The sequence below is a fragment of the Pseudopodoces humilis genome, chromosome 2 (assembly GCF_049639895.1).
Source record: "Pseudopodoces humilis isolate 2021_Gansu_Grassland_sample_001 chromosome 2, ASM4963989v1, whole genome shotgun sequence".
In the NCBI taxonomy this organism is placed as follows: Eukaryota; Metazoa; Chordata; class Aves; order Passeriformes; family Paridae; genus Pseudopodoces; species Pseudopodoces humilis.
In genome coordinates this window covers 90713222-90730904 of record NC_142201.1, presented here as the reverse complement: position 1 = coordinate 90730904, position 17683 = coordinate 90713222, and the positions used below count along the sequence as shown (strand labels likewise).

Here is a 17683-nt window from a genome sequence, read left to right as displayed (position 1 = left end):
CACTACTGGCTCTTTTGCTGATGTGAGCATACCCTGCCTCCAGCAAGAACTCTGGGAAATTTCTGAGGGCAGTAAGCAACCTATTTTGCTGGCCATCGTCACTGGACTCACTTGTCCAGAAACAAGCTGTCATTTGTTACTATACACTCTACAGGTCTGTTCTTGAGAGGTTTTGGAAGCTTATAGCTGTTACTGCTCTGAAAAAGGAAGGGAGGTGGGGAAATGTAACTGGCAAGGAAGACAAGTTAGTCTCTGGCAGCCCAAAAAGGGTCCATGGAGATCTGGAAAATGTCTGGGAGTAAAGTTTGCTGTTTACAGAGTTGCACAAAGTAGGTAAAGCAGAAAGTCAGAAGGCTTGTTGGACTTCATCTGTTTATATAATTGAGGCTTCTGCCTCTGTCTCTCACATGAGTGTAGGAGAAAGTCCAGCTACTTTTTACACTTATACGGAGCCCTGGCTACTTTCTACATTCATAAGACGTGATGTCTTGAGCACTGTTTCTGCTTTCCAGGAGGAACAGAATTCAAGCTGGGGAGCTGTGTAAGTCACATTTTATGTGACTTACAGATCTGTGTGCACAGACTCAAGCTGTGCTAAAGCATTGCTGAGTTTTAGCAGCAACTTCATCTGTTCCCTCACATTAGGCTGTAAGCAGAGAGCACTGAAAAATGTAACACAGCAGCACAGAAGTGCTGCTGCTGAAAGGTACTGCTTCAGTGCTGAAAACTCTGTGCACAGCTGTGCATTTGTGTGTCCTGCTGGTGAAAATGTCCAGCCCCCTGTCACTCAGTACTGTCCTTGGAACAAGGATCACTGGGGCTGCCATCATTCCTGTGCCTCCTTGGGTTAGCGCTATTTTGAGACAGAGTATTCCTTATGCAGGTGAGAAGGTGATCCCGTGATGAAAATGGGATAGAGAGCAATTTTGAAGTCTGTCATGGGCACACTGTGTGAGGCCATCTGTACATGCACACATGGGGAAGGCAGGGCTCCAAAAAGAACTGGGTCCAGCATTTGGCTTCACACTCATTTCTGATCCAAATACAGCCTGTTATATGTGGTGGTAGCTAATCTTGCCGATATTAACTATTTTATTTGAAGTCTTGCACTGTTAGGTAGTGGTCCTCCAAACACCAACTCCTGGAGTAATGAGATTATATAAAGAAAAAATCCACCTTCATCTCCCTATAGAAAATAAATTCCTTGACTTGGAGATACAAAAAAAAAATCTAGAACATATAAACCCAAAATATTTATTTATGAATTCAAGTTAAAAGGGTATGCTTTCTTTTTAAAAATGTGGTTACTTTTAAGTCAAGTTCTTGATTTTTAGAGCTTGAGTCATCATTTCTTAACACTGGGAACTGGCACTGCCATGTGATTTTCTAGGAAGCAGAGTGTTTAAGAGATTGCAGCCCAGGAGAGTTTATAACTTGGGATTACAGCCAGGAGAAAAGACAACTTCTCTCTTGTAAATTCTGCAAAAGCAATGGCTTCTCTCAAAGTGCCGAGAGACAGAGTTGAAGGCACTCCTGGTGCCTTGTTTTTCACAAAGACACTGAATGCAGTTGGTTCTTTAATGTCCTTTAGTGGAAGGACAGCCTAGAAGGACAGCCATTCACCCAGTGCCATGAAATGAGCCTTAGGAGACAGAGACTGGCTGGGCTGGAAGAGTGGACTAATCCAAATCTACATAACATTTCCTAGTCCCCAGGCTTGACAGCTGGACAACAGGAGCCTGTTTATCAGGTACCAAAATGTAATATTTACTGTAGCTGTCTGTCAAATCCTCCTGGAAGGCTGTTTCTTGCCATCAGAGGAATATGAGATGTGTGTGAAACCGGGCAACAAGCACAACTCCATCAGACTATCTCAAGTCTATGGCATTAGTGGCAAGTGGACACAGGTCATCCCATGCTACCAACAACACAAGAGAAAGCCTCAGAGTGAAACATTCAGCTGAAAAGTGTGTTCTTACCAGAGAGCTTCTGTGCCCTTACAAAGACACTCCCATTTCGACTCAGTTTAGACTTTGATTCTGAGCCAGAGCGGCCCAAATTAAATATTGACTTCCATTTCTTGGACTTGGTGGATAATTTCCTCCTGGAAGGAAAAAAGGCTCAGATGGTCACCAAACCTTAGAGACTTTTACCTTTTTAATACCCTCCAAATGCCTCTGAGCTGCCTCCCCTCAACACTTTCCATTTTTTGCTTCTCACACCTCTTTTAATTCTAAAGCATACAAGGCATAGCTATACAACCAACCCTTGTGGGCTATATAGATAGCAATCATCCTGTAAGTGATTTATCTATACTGCTGATTTAACTATTTCATGGATGGAAAGACACCTAAGCCTGCAGATAGTTGGCTCTGGCATCCTGCTAAGAGCAACAGTGATTGAGCAATCAACCACGCTTGTCTCCAGAAAGGAGAGGTTTCCAAGGCTCAGACTATCCTTCAATAAAGCAAAGGAAAATTGCCTTTTTAACAGGTTTTAATGGCACAATGTGTGATAAATTCCAGGGAACTGATGGAACCGGTACCATTTCTCAGTGCACAAAGTAATGCTTTAAAGACCATGTCATATGGCAAAAATAGAAGAATTCCTTAATAAAAACTAGCTATTAATGCTTCTCAGGACAATATTAATTTAATCATAGGTGTTATATATTCATATGCAAGTATAATGTACTAACCAAACAGGAAGAGGTTTAAGGGAATTAAATCAATTTCTTGTAACTGTCAGAGGAAGTGGGACACCAGTTCCCCATGTCTCTTCGGAAATCCCAGCTTTTGCAGAAAGAAGCTGCCTGTTCTAATGCAATTTTTTCTTGTATACATGTTTCTTCATGAAGCTCTGTTTCACTTCCTTCATAGTCATTCTGACTCCTCCTCCAATCTTCCCTCTTTCAGAGCAAGAATTCTCTTATCTCCCTGTCTCGCTCTCCACATTGGGCTTTCTATCCCCTTATTTCTGATTGTCTTTCTGATCAGTACACAGAGAAGTACAAATCAGTCCTACAAAGGGGATTAATATCTTGGGGATAGGACTTTTGTCTTCAAATGAGAAAAGAGAAGGCACTCCAGAGGGACAATACATCCTTTTGTCTTAAGCTGGTTATCCTCTTGCCAGTATTCTGTTAGATGACTCCTTTTTGCTTTAATATATCAAGTGCCAATAAATATCTTTGTTCTGGTGCTTTCTGGGTCAGTAGATTAATGAGCCTCCTGCTGCAGAGGCTATAATCTATTAGAACCAGGCAGTAGAGTGGCTATATTTTAACAGATAGATAGACCAAGAGATAAATACTTATTCTGGGCAGCTGTGCCAACAACTGCAGCAACCTCAGCTGAAAGTGGACTCTTCTCCTGGCACAGACGTAGCTGGCATAGGTGCCACTATGTAAATATCTCTCCATGCTGGAAGTGAAAATGAGCCTTCCTGCTTGGCTGTAATTGCAGAGGAACCAGGAGAATGAAGAAGCTGGAGCAGGCATGTGGCACCAGGCATGTCCTAGACCAGCCACCAGCAGGTGGAACTCGTAGATGAGCTGAGCCCCAACCTGCTCCACTCTCATCTCGTGTTTAGCCAACTTCTGAGCTGGCACAAGGATTGCAAACACAATTCACTCCTCCTGCAGGAGGTCTGTGAGGTTCTGCCCTGATGGAGAGATGGGAACCAGTGAACCTATGGACCCAGCACCTGCAATACTTCTCAGGAGAAGCTCTGCCTCTTTTGTGAAAGACACAGCATTATCTTTGGATAGTGGCTGTAGAATCAGATGAGTGCAGATGTGGGAGTATCACATTAACAAAAGCATCATTCCCAATCAAACTGAGGAACCTGCACTTTTTTGTTTGTGCTTTACACTCCTCTTGGCACTTACTTGCTGTCAGGAAGGTCAACAACTGTGTGGAAGAGGGACCCAATTACAGGCACAATTTCAGGCAAGCTGTTCTCTCTCCTCTCCTTCCGAGCAGGGTGGGATGCAGACAGACTCCGTGCCTGGGCTTCTTCTAGGCTCACCAGTTTCATCGGCAGGGAGGCCGAGGGGAGGGTCAAACTTTTCACAACTGATGTGCTCTCTGAAAAAAAAGAAAATACATTCCAGCCTGGGGTGAGGAAGAGAGACCAGAGTAAGAGCTTCATGGCTTTATTTGACTGGAACACCTCCTGTGGAGGGGGGAAAGAAGTGGCACGTGCAAGGAGAAAGGCTTTTTGTCAGATAAGCCTTTCAGCTCCCCAGCAACCTTATCCATCTGAGTACATTCCCAGCAGGGGCCACGCTTGCCAGCCAAAGGCTGTGTTGTGTGGATTTGCTTCCTCTGCCGTAGATGTTTCTGTGTGAAGGAGGTGTCTCTGAAAACCACCAGGATTCACACCTTCCCTTTACTCCTCCCTCACTCCCTTCCACCATTTCACCCTTACCCTCCCCCAGTTTTGAAGCAGTTCAGTCCTTGATCCAAATTTGGTGCCTAGTTCTTTCTCTCACTTCCACGTCTTTCTCCTTGTCTTGTTCCAGGACAGGGGGTTGTTCTAAAAACCAGCATTACTTTAACTTTCTAATCCATTTCATGGCCAGAGACATCAGTGTCACTGGCAGCCCAGGGAACTGAAAGTGTCTGTTTATGGGGGCAGGGGCAAAGCCATGTTAAGGTAAGGGCAGAATGATGGGCAGAATGAGCTGACACAGGGCTGCAAAGCAGAAAGGTGGATACTGCCTGAGTACTGAAGGTATCAGAAGTCTGTCAAATGTGTAAAATGGGAAAGTGCATATTTCTGAAATTATGTGAGGTCACTGTGGATCCATGCCTTCTCACTTCCCAGTCTTTGCCAACAAAACCATCACTAAACCGCAAAATCAGCATCTCTGAAAACTATTGATGTCCTAAGAAAAAAATAAATCTCTTTTATAAAATGTCCTCAAGAACAAGATATAAGTTTTTGGAACACAAGATTAATTTTTTTGCCAGGAGTGCCTGGGAGTGTGACCTCTGACTTGGGTGGAAATAGTGGCTGCAGGGCAGGTATTGCTGGTATGAGGAATTGTAACTGGGGGAATCTGAGAGAATAGCCGAGACTGTGGCTGCTGGACTTAGGCAGAAAGCTTAGACCTAGACTGAGAATCAATCACGTGAACTTCCTTTTGTGGAAAGGGTTAAGCCACATGAGATCATGCAAAAGATGAGACATAAGGAAACCTGAGAAAACGCTGAAGGGGGCTAGTAGTCAAAAAGAAAATGTTGAAGACAGGGGTGAAGAAGGCAAGAGCAATGAGATATTGGGCTCAAGGTGTTTTTGGGGAAGTCTGTGGTGATAGCAAGGGCTACTGTGCTTGTAATATTAGTTGAAGTGAGAGCTGAACTACATAGCAAGTGACATGGGAGGTGGCACAGGGAGGTTGCTACCAATGTTCTCTGCAGAGCTGGCTTTCCTGTTGTTGTTGAAGATCTGATCCACGTGGTTCAGGATGAACTCGATCACCAGTTGCTGCACTCGCACCTCCAGGAAAGCTGCATCCCCATTGCAGCCAACTGCCTCAATCTCCTTTGACCTGCATGAGGAAAGAGGGGTACCAGTAGTGAGCATTGCCACACACAGCCCCTGGCAAGGACAGACCAGATTTCTTCCTGCAAGCAAGGCAACTGGGATGATTTCCCCACTCCTGCTGTACCTCTTCCTCTCCTTCCCTCACAGGCCCTCATCCTCTCTTTGTCTTTTCACTCTTTTAAAAATAATTTTCTCTATTTCCTTGCCACCTCTGTTACTTTCTTTCCTGAATTTGTTATTTTCCCCACTCGGCTTTTACATTCTTCAGCAGGTAAAACTGTGACTCTCAAGTTCTTCTCCCTTTTTCCTGTTTTAGCTATTTCAAGGCTGGGCCTGAAAGACAACACAGGAGCCTTCAAATGCTGCTTCTAGATCCCTGCTCAATGCTTCAGTCACCTCTCAGTAAAATCCTTTAAACCCTGCTCAGGTCTTCCCCATGCCAATTTCTTCAACACTTTTGCCGTGTGCCCCAATAGTCTCTTCTCTGCCCCCCTTGTGCTCCCACATTCTCAATCTTGCTCTCAGCAGAGGAACATTCCTTATCTTGACATGCCAAAGTGTTGCTGAAGAAATTATCTTTGGGCAATGGATCCTTTGTAAAGTTAATGACTGGTGTGTTAGATAACAGCTTGGGGCATAGCCAAGAGGATAACCCTGTAAGGAGACTGCAGTTGCATTGCTTGCTCCTTTCTTTTCCTCCCTGGGACTTGTACCTATGAAAGATTGCAAAGGAAAAACAGACTTCATTTTTTTTTTTTTTTTTTACAAGGATAAATGCTAGAATGAAAATGTCTCAGTAGTAAAGGCTCAATTTATGATATTCAATAGAGTCAACATTTGATTCATTTTCAGAACCTACTCTGCCTTTTTTGGGATTCAGAAGGGTGAGATAACTCTTCAGAGCATGCTTTTCAGGCCCGTACCTCTCTAGGCAAGGCTCTCTGCCAGCCCAGGGGTAACCTGATGGTCTGCCATCACCCCCTCTCCTGCCCAGCTGCAGTCCTGGACTCTCCCTGCATAGTTCATTCCTCTAAATGCAGGGGTATTGGATGGATGGAAAGGGAGTTTCGACAAGATACAAAATATTTATTTTTTTTTCCCCAGATGCTATTTTTCCTTGTTCTGCTTAGCTCTACAACATAGCAGCCAAACCCCTGCCTGCAACCAATCCAGGCTTCTTCACAGCAGAGTGCCAGACATAACAAATATGAAAAACTAGCTGGTGGTCTTGAGATCTGACACTGGCTGCCATTTCAAGCCCAGCAAGCTCATCTCATTTTTGTACAAGCAGATCTGGCAACAGGTCTGTAGTATTATTGCCCTGTTTCTCTCCCTTCTGATCCTTGCTGTCTCTCGTTGCCCTGCTGCAGAAGCACTGGCACCATCAAAAATGTCATTAACATTCCCAAGTGATGAGTTAAGTCCTCGTTTCTAAATCTATGCTCAACTTGCAAATAACAACTTTTGTTTAATAAGAAACACACAAACCCACAAGCTTCCTTGGATGCTGGCAGTAAAACTTTAAATTATTCAACCTGGAAGAAAAGCTGTTTGCTCTGCTATGCTCTTCCCTCTAGCTGTTCAACTTTTCCCTGTCTTTGCATTTCCCTCAGGTGATGATGGGTCAGCAGGCTCAGATGCTGCCACTGCCCTTGGAGCTCATCATGGGGCTCTGGATTAGAGGAATCTCTACAGTACCTGAGGAGATTTGGAGCCCACACCAAGGCCAGGTTTCTGGTGTGCATGTTGGTCATGTTGCTGAAGGAGGCCAGGTGAGTCAGGTGCTTGATCAGGTATTCCAATGTCCTGCAGGGGTTTCACACAAAGAAAGAAAAATGTGTCACGTTACCAGCACCTGCCTGCTGGGCCAGCACGGCTTAGAGCCAGCCCTGTCCCCTCCCAAGTGTCTGCAATGGCACAACAGAGCCCATGGGGCAGAGGTTTCACAGTGCCAGCATTTGCATGGGATGGCAGTGAATACCTGAACAGCTGTGCTCTGGGGTGGCCAAGGGTGGGGCATGAACCAAACTATCCTCAGCATGATGGGAGCAAAGAAGACGAGAGATGGGCACCTCCAAGCACCTCCAGCAGATCATCTTCTCCTTACCACCCCCAGGACACTGCCCAAGGGTGCCACAGCGGTCATACTCAGGGAAGGAGGACGGTAAGACTGCAGCAGGGAGACCTTGTTCTGTCTCTAACAAAGGTTTGCTCAATGATATTTAAATGCCAGATAAATTGTTGCCATATTTGGAAATGGTGAGTCAGCTTTTGGAAATTGATTTCTGGAAATGAATCCCAGAGCTATTTCAGGCAATATTCCCTGGTGAGGGTGAGGTCACCACGCTGATCCTCAGCACCTCTGTGGACACAATCTTACCTGTAATGTGATGGTGGGAGCTCCTGGATGACATTTTGAATTCGTGCCAGCTGCTCGTCCTCGGGGAAGCGTGACACTGCTTCCTGCAGGGACACAAGGAAACAGTACACCCTGCCAATGGACTCAGGGGAAAAGGAAGAGGGATAAGAAGGGTCACACGAGACACCCTGTCTCAAAGGGAATGCTCTCTTGTTACCCTACCCAGCACAGCAGAGATTTCCTGCACTGTTATTCCATGTCTCAGAACACCATGCCCAGACGTTCAGACATGGTGGTCAGTGTTTATGGGAGAGGGGCACTGAAGGCCTCAAACCTTCAATTACAAATTACAGGGTTTTTTTGGCTTGTGTAGGTTTGATTTGCTTTGCTTTTTGTGGGGTATTTTTTCGGTTCTTTTCCCTTTTTTAACTTGAGCAATGATGGCTGAAATAGAAAGAGAGGGGAAAGAGAAGTAAAAATAATGGAAAAAGCAAAAAGCAATGACACCCCCCCAAAAATAACCTGTTAAAAATAAAACATGTTCTTCAAGCTCTGTGTTACGAGAACACCTTGGATGTACATGTTCCGTATTCTTCAAAATGAGCGATATTTTGACTGTCATAAGAACATAGCTGAGGGGATTGTTTATGTGGGTTTGCATCTTTCATGATGGAAGAAGCTTTAGCAGAATCCCTGCCCATCAGATTAATAAATTCTTATATTCAGGGTTAGATAGAATCAAGGTTATACATCTCAGTCTTGAGCAAATCTCTACAGACCAAGAGCTCACAGAGCCACAAGAAGCTTTTGTCAGCATTCCTCGGAGTTCACTGCATTGGTATTCATCTGTTCAGCTATTCCCTTTCAATATTTGTGCTGGGGGAGGACAAGCCACCAGCCAGTTCAAACAGTGCACGACTGTCTGGGCACCTCCTCCTACCCACCCGCCTGCCACTGGAGTTTGGAGCGGGTTCAGAGGAAGATGCTGTGACCCGCACTGCCAGCACAAGCTTTGCCTCCAGACAGATGTCAGCACTGCCAGGGGAGGAAAGGAAGGAAACAACTCTTCCCAAGCCACCCGTGGCTTAAACATGAACCTGAAATTACCAACCACCGCTAGAGAGGCATCTTCTTGCAGCAATCACTGCAGCACCCACCGTGATGATGCTGGTTTAGTCACTGCCCTCTTCCCTGCAGATCACTTCTCATCTACAACCATCAGCTAACCAAACACTGCCAGTTTCCCAGCCAGAGAAGTGATGGCAGATCAAAACAAGTGAGCTCACTAGTCATATATGAGATGCAAATGTATTTGGTTTGCCCAAATTAAAGGCAGGTTAACTCCTTCTAGTGATTTAACACATGGCTACAGCTCCTTAAAAATAAAAAATAAAAAATAAAAAATAAAAAAAAAACAACCCCTAGAAATCCTAAGCATAAGAGTTCCTGTAATCTTAATGCAGTGTCTCCAGTTGAATAGCCTTGTCCAAAGATGGAGACTGAGAGAAATAAAAACTTTAACTGGTGCGCCTAAAGCATTAGATTTCAACTAGATTTATATATTTCAACTATATTTATTTATTTATTTGTAGTATTTTCTCCCCATGTGCACATTTTCATTCCTATTTTCAGCCCTCCAGATCTCAAAGAGCTAATGATTAGACAGCAAGTGAATACCAGCTTCTCTGAGGTCATGACCCATTCAGTCCTCCGAGCCACATCTGACCCACACAAGCTGTGCTTTTGAAACCTGAGGAGCCCTCCAAAACTGCAGATTACAGCAGCAGAATACAGAATTCAAGGAAGAACCAGTAATTCCATTTATTGCATATCTGTTCATCATGGTATGAATTTATGCCATTTAAGATTTATTTTAACTCCACTAGTCATTCTGGGAGTGCACAGTTCATGAGCCCTGGTTATCAAGTGGAATAAAGTCCAGAGAGAGAAGCTTGGCCTCCTAGAGCTGCTTTGCTCTGAGGGAATACTTGGTCCCTCTATGCCCAAGCCACAAAAACCCAAGCAGAGTCAACTTATCTGTCCTGAGAAACAACTATCAATTACGAGGATACAAGATGGCAACCATCTGGCAAAAATTTATAGCCAGTGAGGTCATGACTGGGATGTTACACCTGTGAATTTGACATAGTGATGACCAAAAGACCAACCCCTCCCTAGTCATTAAGAATTTGACTTTCCTTAGACAGAATTCTCTGACTCACTGTGGTGACTCAAACTGCAGCCTATCCCAACTCAGAGACAGCTCTGGCTCAGTCAAGATGGGATTAGAATGTGTTCTTTATAACTACCACACTTGTCTGCTGAGGTACAGCTGCCACTGTTCCCTGTTCAGACACCCCACACACACACACACTCCTAGTGGGTTTTCTGCTCCTTGGGGAATCAGTCTTTTTTCTTTCTCTCTTTCCTCCTGGTATCTGATTGTGCTTCCTATAAGCTGGGTTACCAATTATAAATCCCTACTGAGCAGGCTTACATGAATAATGGATTTTGTGGCTAAGTGGAAAAACTGAAAAGCCAGAGATTAAAAAAAACAAAAAAAAACCAAAAAAACCACCTTTTAGGTCAGCTGAAAGTGACAACATTTTGGGAAGCTGGCATAAGATTTTAGAAAATAACTGTTCAAGGTTGACCAAAAGCATTGCACTCAAACATTAGTTACAGAAATTGCAATTTAGATTTTGAAGTATTTAACCCTTTTCTAAAAGACATTTTATGTAAGTTAAATGTGCTGATGTAATGTTGAAACATTTCCTTTAGAAAGTACTTGTAAAAGAAACAGTTACAGAAATGTTTTCCTTTTTGTTTTTGAATAAAGTTTTTTACCAAATGTATCTACTGAAAATCTGCAAGTCATCATCCCAGAAGTTCTCTTTTCAGCAAACACTCTTTCCTAAAAGAAGTTTCCATCTAAATCTTAATGTTTCCTTTAGAGCACTTTTTTTCTTTCATAAATCAGTAGTGATAGCAAGGAAGACAACAGCCAAATAGCTCCAACAAGAATGAGACTCATCAGTTACAGTGAATGGTTGAATGATACCCTGTATTTTCAAGATCCTATTCATCCTGTCTCCAGCAATCCTGCCCCATATCCTCAGAATCCTTATATCCTGAAGATACAGGTCCATTTTTTAAATCTGCTCAGGATTTTCCCTGAAGATTTGACTATACATCACCTTGAAACAAAGACCAATCTTACTTAAAATCTGGCACTGGTACAGCAAGACACCTAGCACTACTGTCAGGCAGCACAGCGAGCCACTCCCCACGCCACAATCCCCAGCAGAGTCGTGTCCCCAACAGCTGCCTGACTTCCTACAGCAAGTTCCTCCTTGGTTGGTCCCACCTGGCTTTGCCCCACAGCAAGCACCCCTTGCACTGATGCCTCTTCCCAGAGCAGCAACTGGCAGTCTCTGGAGAGCATCTCCTTGTCAGAATCCCATGGATCTCTCCCAGTGCCTCCTGGCTGCCACAGCAGAGTCACTTGGAAGTGCTTGATTTGGGATAGAGGCAACTCAGACAGCAGCACCTGATTTTGCAGAACTTCTCTGCAACATCTGACGTTTTTGGCAATGGCTGTCGCCTCCTCCTCCCAGCAAATGGGAAAGAGTAGGATGACAGAAATTCTTAACAAAGGACGGATGTTTCTAGCACTGAGAAAACAATCTTTCCCATCCCCCACACCAGTTATCTTAAGAAGCTGGTGAATTCTTCTAGCTGAGAGTGCATACCTTCAGCACGCAAGATTTCAGCCTCAGTGACGGCATGCAAATTTGTTGGTGTCATAAAAAACTGAAAGTAGATTTAGAGTGCTAAGACACAGGCGGCTTTAATAACAAGCATAGCTTGCTGTGCCACCTCTTCATAAAATATTATCTGTCATCAAAATTAGCCAAGTCTCTTAAAAATTCAGGCATTGTGGTTTTATATTTCTGCTCCCCCGCAGTCTGCTCCTAAGCTCCAATTGTATCCACGTATAATCTATGGCTGTTTTCCAGAATCAAGCAACTACTCTTTGAATCTCTTTAAACAAAGACAGAGATTTCTGCTTGGCCAGTTGCCACTTTCCTCTGCCATTTGTATTTATAACGTGATCGTGATGGACCTGATACGCCGTATCTGGCATAACCAGCAACCTCATTTTCAGTCCTACAAACAGTATGAAAAATGTGACAGATGCAGAAAAGTTGATGCTTTACACATGGGCTGGGCAATCAGTTTGTGCAGGTGTCAGGGACAGCTGGAGGGACAGGGATGAGGAAACCACACCCCTGTGATTATGATCACATGCCCAGGTGACCAGGAAGACTCTCAGTGATGGACAGTAATTAAGAAAAGAAAGAGAATTAGTAGTGCTGGGAGGAGGTGCACAGGAGGGAGAAAAAGAGGCAGCAGGGAAGCAATGCAGTGAAAAAATGAGCAAGATGAAGGGGAGGAAACAGCATAAAAACTGAGAGAAATAAACATGAAAGGGTGAAAAGAAACAAGGACAGGGAAAGAGAGCCAACACAAAATGAGAAGGGAAGAGCACTGAGAAGTGTTTATATGGATAGATGCACCAGAAGCCAGGACATTGGAGTGAATCCCAAACAGCTGTCATGGAGGAATCTGCAGCACATCCACACTGCCGGAGAGGAACAAGAACAGCCAAGGGTCTCACCGTGAATTTCTTGTAGAGCTCATAAGTGAGGAGAGGGTTGGGCAGCTCCCTGAAGTACAGCTTGCAGAGTGATCCCACACAGTGGATGTCCTGGAGGTAAACTTCCCTTGTCAGATCTGGGCATTGGTCAGAAACAAACTCTTGTCTGAAACAACATGGGAAGATAATATGGGTGAATAAGAGCAGTAGTGGGCCAGTACTCCACCCTAAGTACTCATTTGCAACTAGAGAAAAAAACAAATGGGAAAGCAGAGATGTCTCTACAGGCCGGCCCAGACTGTGTCCCAAGTTCAGACCCTGACATTTCAATTAGTCTCCATTATCCCTAACACAGGCAGTGGACCTCAAACTGATATAAAGAGATTGCTCTGCCCCAAAGTGAGAGAGAGCAACTCAGCAATTGCTCTGAGACCCTCTATGCCTTTCCCACTAATAGATGCAGAGGGAGATACAGGGCTTTTTGGGCTAATCCCTAAAATGTTGTCTTCCCCTGCTTCCAACTTCAAAGAGAGTTTATCTCCTGCATCAGTGTGGAGCTCTGTTGGCCACAGTCTGAGGGACTAATGCCAAAAAGGTACTGAGTAATGCCCCTGAATCCCTCTGACACTCCCAAATGATGCCCTTACCTCAACTTCTGTATGTTGGATGTCACTCCTGAAAGCCGGTAGATCCCATCCACGATGCCATGAGTCTCGATGAACTCCGCACAGCTCTTCAGCACGTAAGGGACTATGAGAGGAAAGCAAAGCAAGATGTCTAATGAATACCCACTGATGGCTCTGACAAGTCACCACAGAGGAGACAGTTCCATGAAAAAACAGCAGAGGCTCTCTGTGGATGCAGGGAAGGGTACAGCAATGAGAGAAATCAAAAATAACCCCTGCAAAGTGGCCATGAGGATATGCTGTGGTTGTGCCACGCAATGCTCACTGACATGTGACAATGACTGACCCTGAAGTCACAGTAACATAGCAGAAAGAAAGGTAGAGTTTCCCTCTCTTCCTTTTTCTTCCAAAATAAAATAAAAGAAGCTCTTTCATTCTAATTGAAAGCATGTGGTAATGCATTTCCAGGCATGAGGTCCTGGGAACCTCCACCCTCCCCAGTATAGAGCTCCAGCCTCGCTGAATTGTGCCAAAAGGTCTCATTGGCTTGGATAAAAATCAGAGAAGCATTCACACTTCCATATAAGCCTACATACCCACAGTTTAGTGCACATAAATCCCACTGAGGGGGTATAAAGTTCAAATATTGACTAGATCTGCACACTGACAAAACCTGACATTGGCTTCAAAAGAACTCCATCAACATAACTAGACAAAGACTTAACCAGTCTTAAAGCTGAGAGGAGCCTGAGGCACAACAGTTATATCCAGACTTGGACCCAAAGTATATGTTTATTTTTTCCCCATTATATAGGTATAAGAACCCCCCATTCTCTTGGTCAGATCAAGCCTCCCTGTCCCCAGTACTATAACAACCCAAGCTATAACAATAACAGTAAGAAAGCCCTTCCTTATTAGGTGCTAGAAACTACTGTGTATTTAATGCAATGCTTCACACAGCCATAGGCACAAAAGTCAGTAAATGCACAAGTCAAAAGTTCCCTGCTGTAATGCTGACTCTGCTGCACTGCACATTTCAAAAGCTGTATGGAAGAAAACCAGCTAAGCCATAGATTTGACTGGAAAGCCAGCCTCTGGCTGGACCTTCCCCGAGTTCTTCTGCTCAAAACTCAGGAATATAATGATATATTAACATGTGCTTCATCAGATGGCATCTAAAGACAGCACTCCAACAATAGCCTGAACAAAAACAGTTAGTGCATTATTAATTTTCATTATTTTATCATTTCTCATGGGAGCTACTGAGGCCAGAGCCAGCTCATGAGTGGACCTGTCCCTACCAAGCAGTGCAGGGCACAGGCTCTGGTGAGAAGGGCTCCAAGCTTGCACCTCTCTCAGTGACACACTATTATTGAGCCAGTCAGCCAGGGAAGCGCTGCCCTTCTGCCTCCTGACTTGCTGAGGGAAGCAAAGAAGAAGTCCTTTTGTGTGTCCCTTCTCTTGTCTTTTGGCCAACCCAAATGCAGGAATACACAAAGTCTCAGTGATTACTTAGAAGCCTGAACAGTCCAAACAAGCTAATTCTTCTCAAAGGAGCTTCTCCAAAACAACAGGGAAAAATTGACTTTATGAGTTTTTTGAGCAGGCACTCATAACATGGGTACATTGGTCATACTGTGTCACACTCAAAGCCCTTGTGCTGATTTTCAAGACCCTCAAGTTGTTGGGTGGAGCTCATGGCAGAGGCCCTAAGCCTACAACAGTGCTCATGAGACCATGAAATTGCAAAGACAACAGGTGAAGTCTACAGAGTGAAAGCTTTGTCCACAACAGTCACAGAGTTATGGTACTGTCTCCTCAAGGACTTTTGAGGATCACATCAGAGCCTTCCAGAAAGGAAAGAACCTGGGAAGTATTCCTTCCAGTGCATGCAACACCTGCTTCCTATGCGGGCTAAATGGTGTGGAAGGGGAGAGAGCAAAAAAGAGCAGTATGAAATTTCCTTAACATCCTTCCAAGAAAAGTCCAAGTGACACATCAGAAAAAGAAGACCTTCTTATGTCTGAGTAAGTCCTGATTATCTAGAACTGCAGTAGGGAACTCAAATCATATGATGATGAGAATGCTAAAAATCAAAAAAAGGGAAAGACAAATTACTTCAGGCCTCATCTCCATTTCTGGAAAATCAGATTTTAACATCTTTATGGTAGAAGCTATGGTACATGGCATATTAAACCTTCCTTCTTGGTAGGGGTCTCAGAATAAATGACATGTAACCAGCAAAAATGGAAGTTAGGTAGATCCATGTCCACCTCAGATTTATCTGAGTGAGAGAATAGAAACCATTCATGCAACCTGAAAAAAAGAAGAATTAATTGAACAGAAAACTTATTTGATCACGACAGCCACGTGACAAGGTTTGTTTAAAGGCTAACAGTCTTTCATGGAGACAAGCCTCATATGATGGTGCCTGGCTGCCAAAAAATGGGGTCCATGCACAAAGCATCCTTTATTAGATACTTTTCAAAACCTCAGTGTTAAGAATAAGAAAACCAACTAAAAATGCAGATACTGATGTTTGTTGTGACTAATTTGACCTCTTGAAAGTAAGACCTATTAAATCACACCATTTTTTTGGCCGAGTTCTAAGTTTCCTTGGATTAAATGAGGTCAATAGGCCTCAGGCAGGTAAGCAAACCCCCTATACAGAAAAAGAAGAGAAGGCTAGATCCGTCTGTTGAGGACTGGTAAGGAAAAACAGGGGCCTGAGGGGAACAATCTGTAGCAAATGCATAAAATTCAACCCATTTTTAAAAGTGGGTGAAAACTCCACAGCAGAGACAACCTGTAGACTGCACGTAGACAATATGCACTGAGCTCTGCCAGTATCTCTTACTGCAGCCCTGCATTTTTCCTTGCTTTTCCAACCCTGGGCTTCTCACATATCTCTGCCAGTGCCCTTCACTCATCATGTACAAGATTTCCTGCCATACCAGGTCTTTGGTTCCTAGGAAGAGACAAATTTCTGGCAGTTTTGTGATGTCAAAAAAAAAATCCAACATAGGACACCTTTCACTTGCAGCTGAAAATTACAAACTTTGACCTCAGATCCCTGGAGGTGAAGGGACTACATCAACTTCCTGCAAATCAAGCCCTTAAATGCAGCACTTGTATGGAACTGGAGCACAATAAATGTTTTCTTTGAGCAGGACCTGTACCTCTGGCATTCCTGAGCAGCTCTGATCTCCTACAAAGCTTAGCCTTTTGGGCTTTTGGGGGTGGTGAGGTTAGAGCAGCAGTGAGCAGCTCTCTCCCACTTCCAGGAGTTTCTGAGCTGGTAGGATTATTTCAGACGTGGCTCCTGATGAACTGAGGCTGGGATCAACCCTGAATGCAGGAAGGTACAGGCTCTGGCATGGGATTTACAGCAGGTCTCTATTGGAGTTACAGGGCATGTAAATCACAGGGCTGTGTCTCTCCCAGAGGAAGATCAGGCGTGGAAGGGGATTTGCAGCAGGGGCTGTACGTGCAGGCACAGAAAGGAGATGGCGGGGAGGGAGTCCAGTCTTGACACTCCTATAATTAAAACTGTGCTGGAAGCTTAGAAGGCTTAGAAGCTGGAAGGGGCAGCTGGTGTCACACAGACCCCGCTTGTTCTGCCAGACAGCCAAACTGTCCTCATTTAAAACTACAATAGAAACCAGATGGAGGAGGACGAGAGAGCACGGAGCGAGGCATCAGTCAGAAGGGAAATTCAGTTATAAACATACTGCACACAAAAGACAATACTTCTCTTCCCCTAGACAAAAATAAACCAGAAGAGCAGTTGCAGTAACTCGTTCCACTCTCACTGGATATCACCTCCAAGTTCAGTGTACACAGACATGCACCTTCACCAGGGTCTTTTCCAAGACAACAGATCATGCCACCTCCTTTACTCGTGTCTGCTGCTCTTATTGAGTCAGGCACCATGCTGTCCTCCTTCTGATCCCCCCAGCTTCCAGTGGCAGCAACAGGCACTGAAATTCCCTCCTCCCAGCACTGCTGGCTCTAATTCCTTCCCCTTCCTCTGTCCCTTCCCAGCCATGGTGCTGCCACCCACCAAACCTCCCCACCAGCAAGCAAGGAGCCCATTCTTTGCCTGCCTAACAAAGGTTTCATCTGGCACTGGACTGAGCATTTTGGATCTAATCTGCAGAGACCTTTAAGCATGTCCCTCTTTAAATCCCCAAGCAGCCCAAGCAGGAGAGGTCACTAGGAAAAGAGGGAGTGACCCCATCCAGTGACCAGAGGGAGGATGGCCTCCTGGCCTCCCACCAAAGCCAGCAAAGAGCAAGGAGATGCAGGCAATATCCTGTGACTTTCAGTGCCACCTTCCAGAGGAAACTCTGAGTCTCCATGGGCTAAAGAGGGACCCCAGGGAGGAGGTTGCTAAGGCAGACACCCTAAGCAGTCAGTGTGAATAGTGCCCAGTTAGACACTAAGTTAGCTAGCCTGGACTGGGCCATGTGTTCAGGGTACACT

The 17683-nt window shown here is 44.6% G+C and overlaps 1 protein-coding gene across 2 annotated transcripts in view; it reads right to left on the bottom strand.

Annotated features, from left to right (window-relative positions):
• ARHGAP31 (Rho GTPase activating protein 31) overlaps positions 1-17683 on the bottom strand; it is a 64195-nt gene that overhangs the window by 14680 nt on the left and 31832 nt on the right. For both annotated transcript variants that reach the window (XR_015774798.1, XM_005523902.3), the window contains exons 2-8: positions 13220-13322; positions 12594-12738; positions 7934-8016; positions 7252-7359; positions 5412-5557; positions 3890-4088; positions 1980-2104 (exon numbers count right to left, since the gene is read on the bottom strand). Coding sequence is in view for 1 of the 2 variants with exons in the window: in XM_005523902.3 (XP_005523959.2) it covers positions 1980-2104; positions 3890-4088; positions 5412-5557; positions 7252-7359; positions 7934-8016; positions 12594-12738; positions 13220-13322 (909 nt within the window). In the remaining variant the exon portion in view is untranslated. The remainder of the gene's footprint in view (positions 1-1979; positions 2105-3889; positions 4089-5411; positions 5558-7251; positions 7360-7933; positions 8017-12593; positions 12739-13219; positions 13323-17683) is intronic.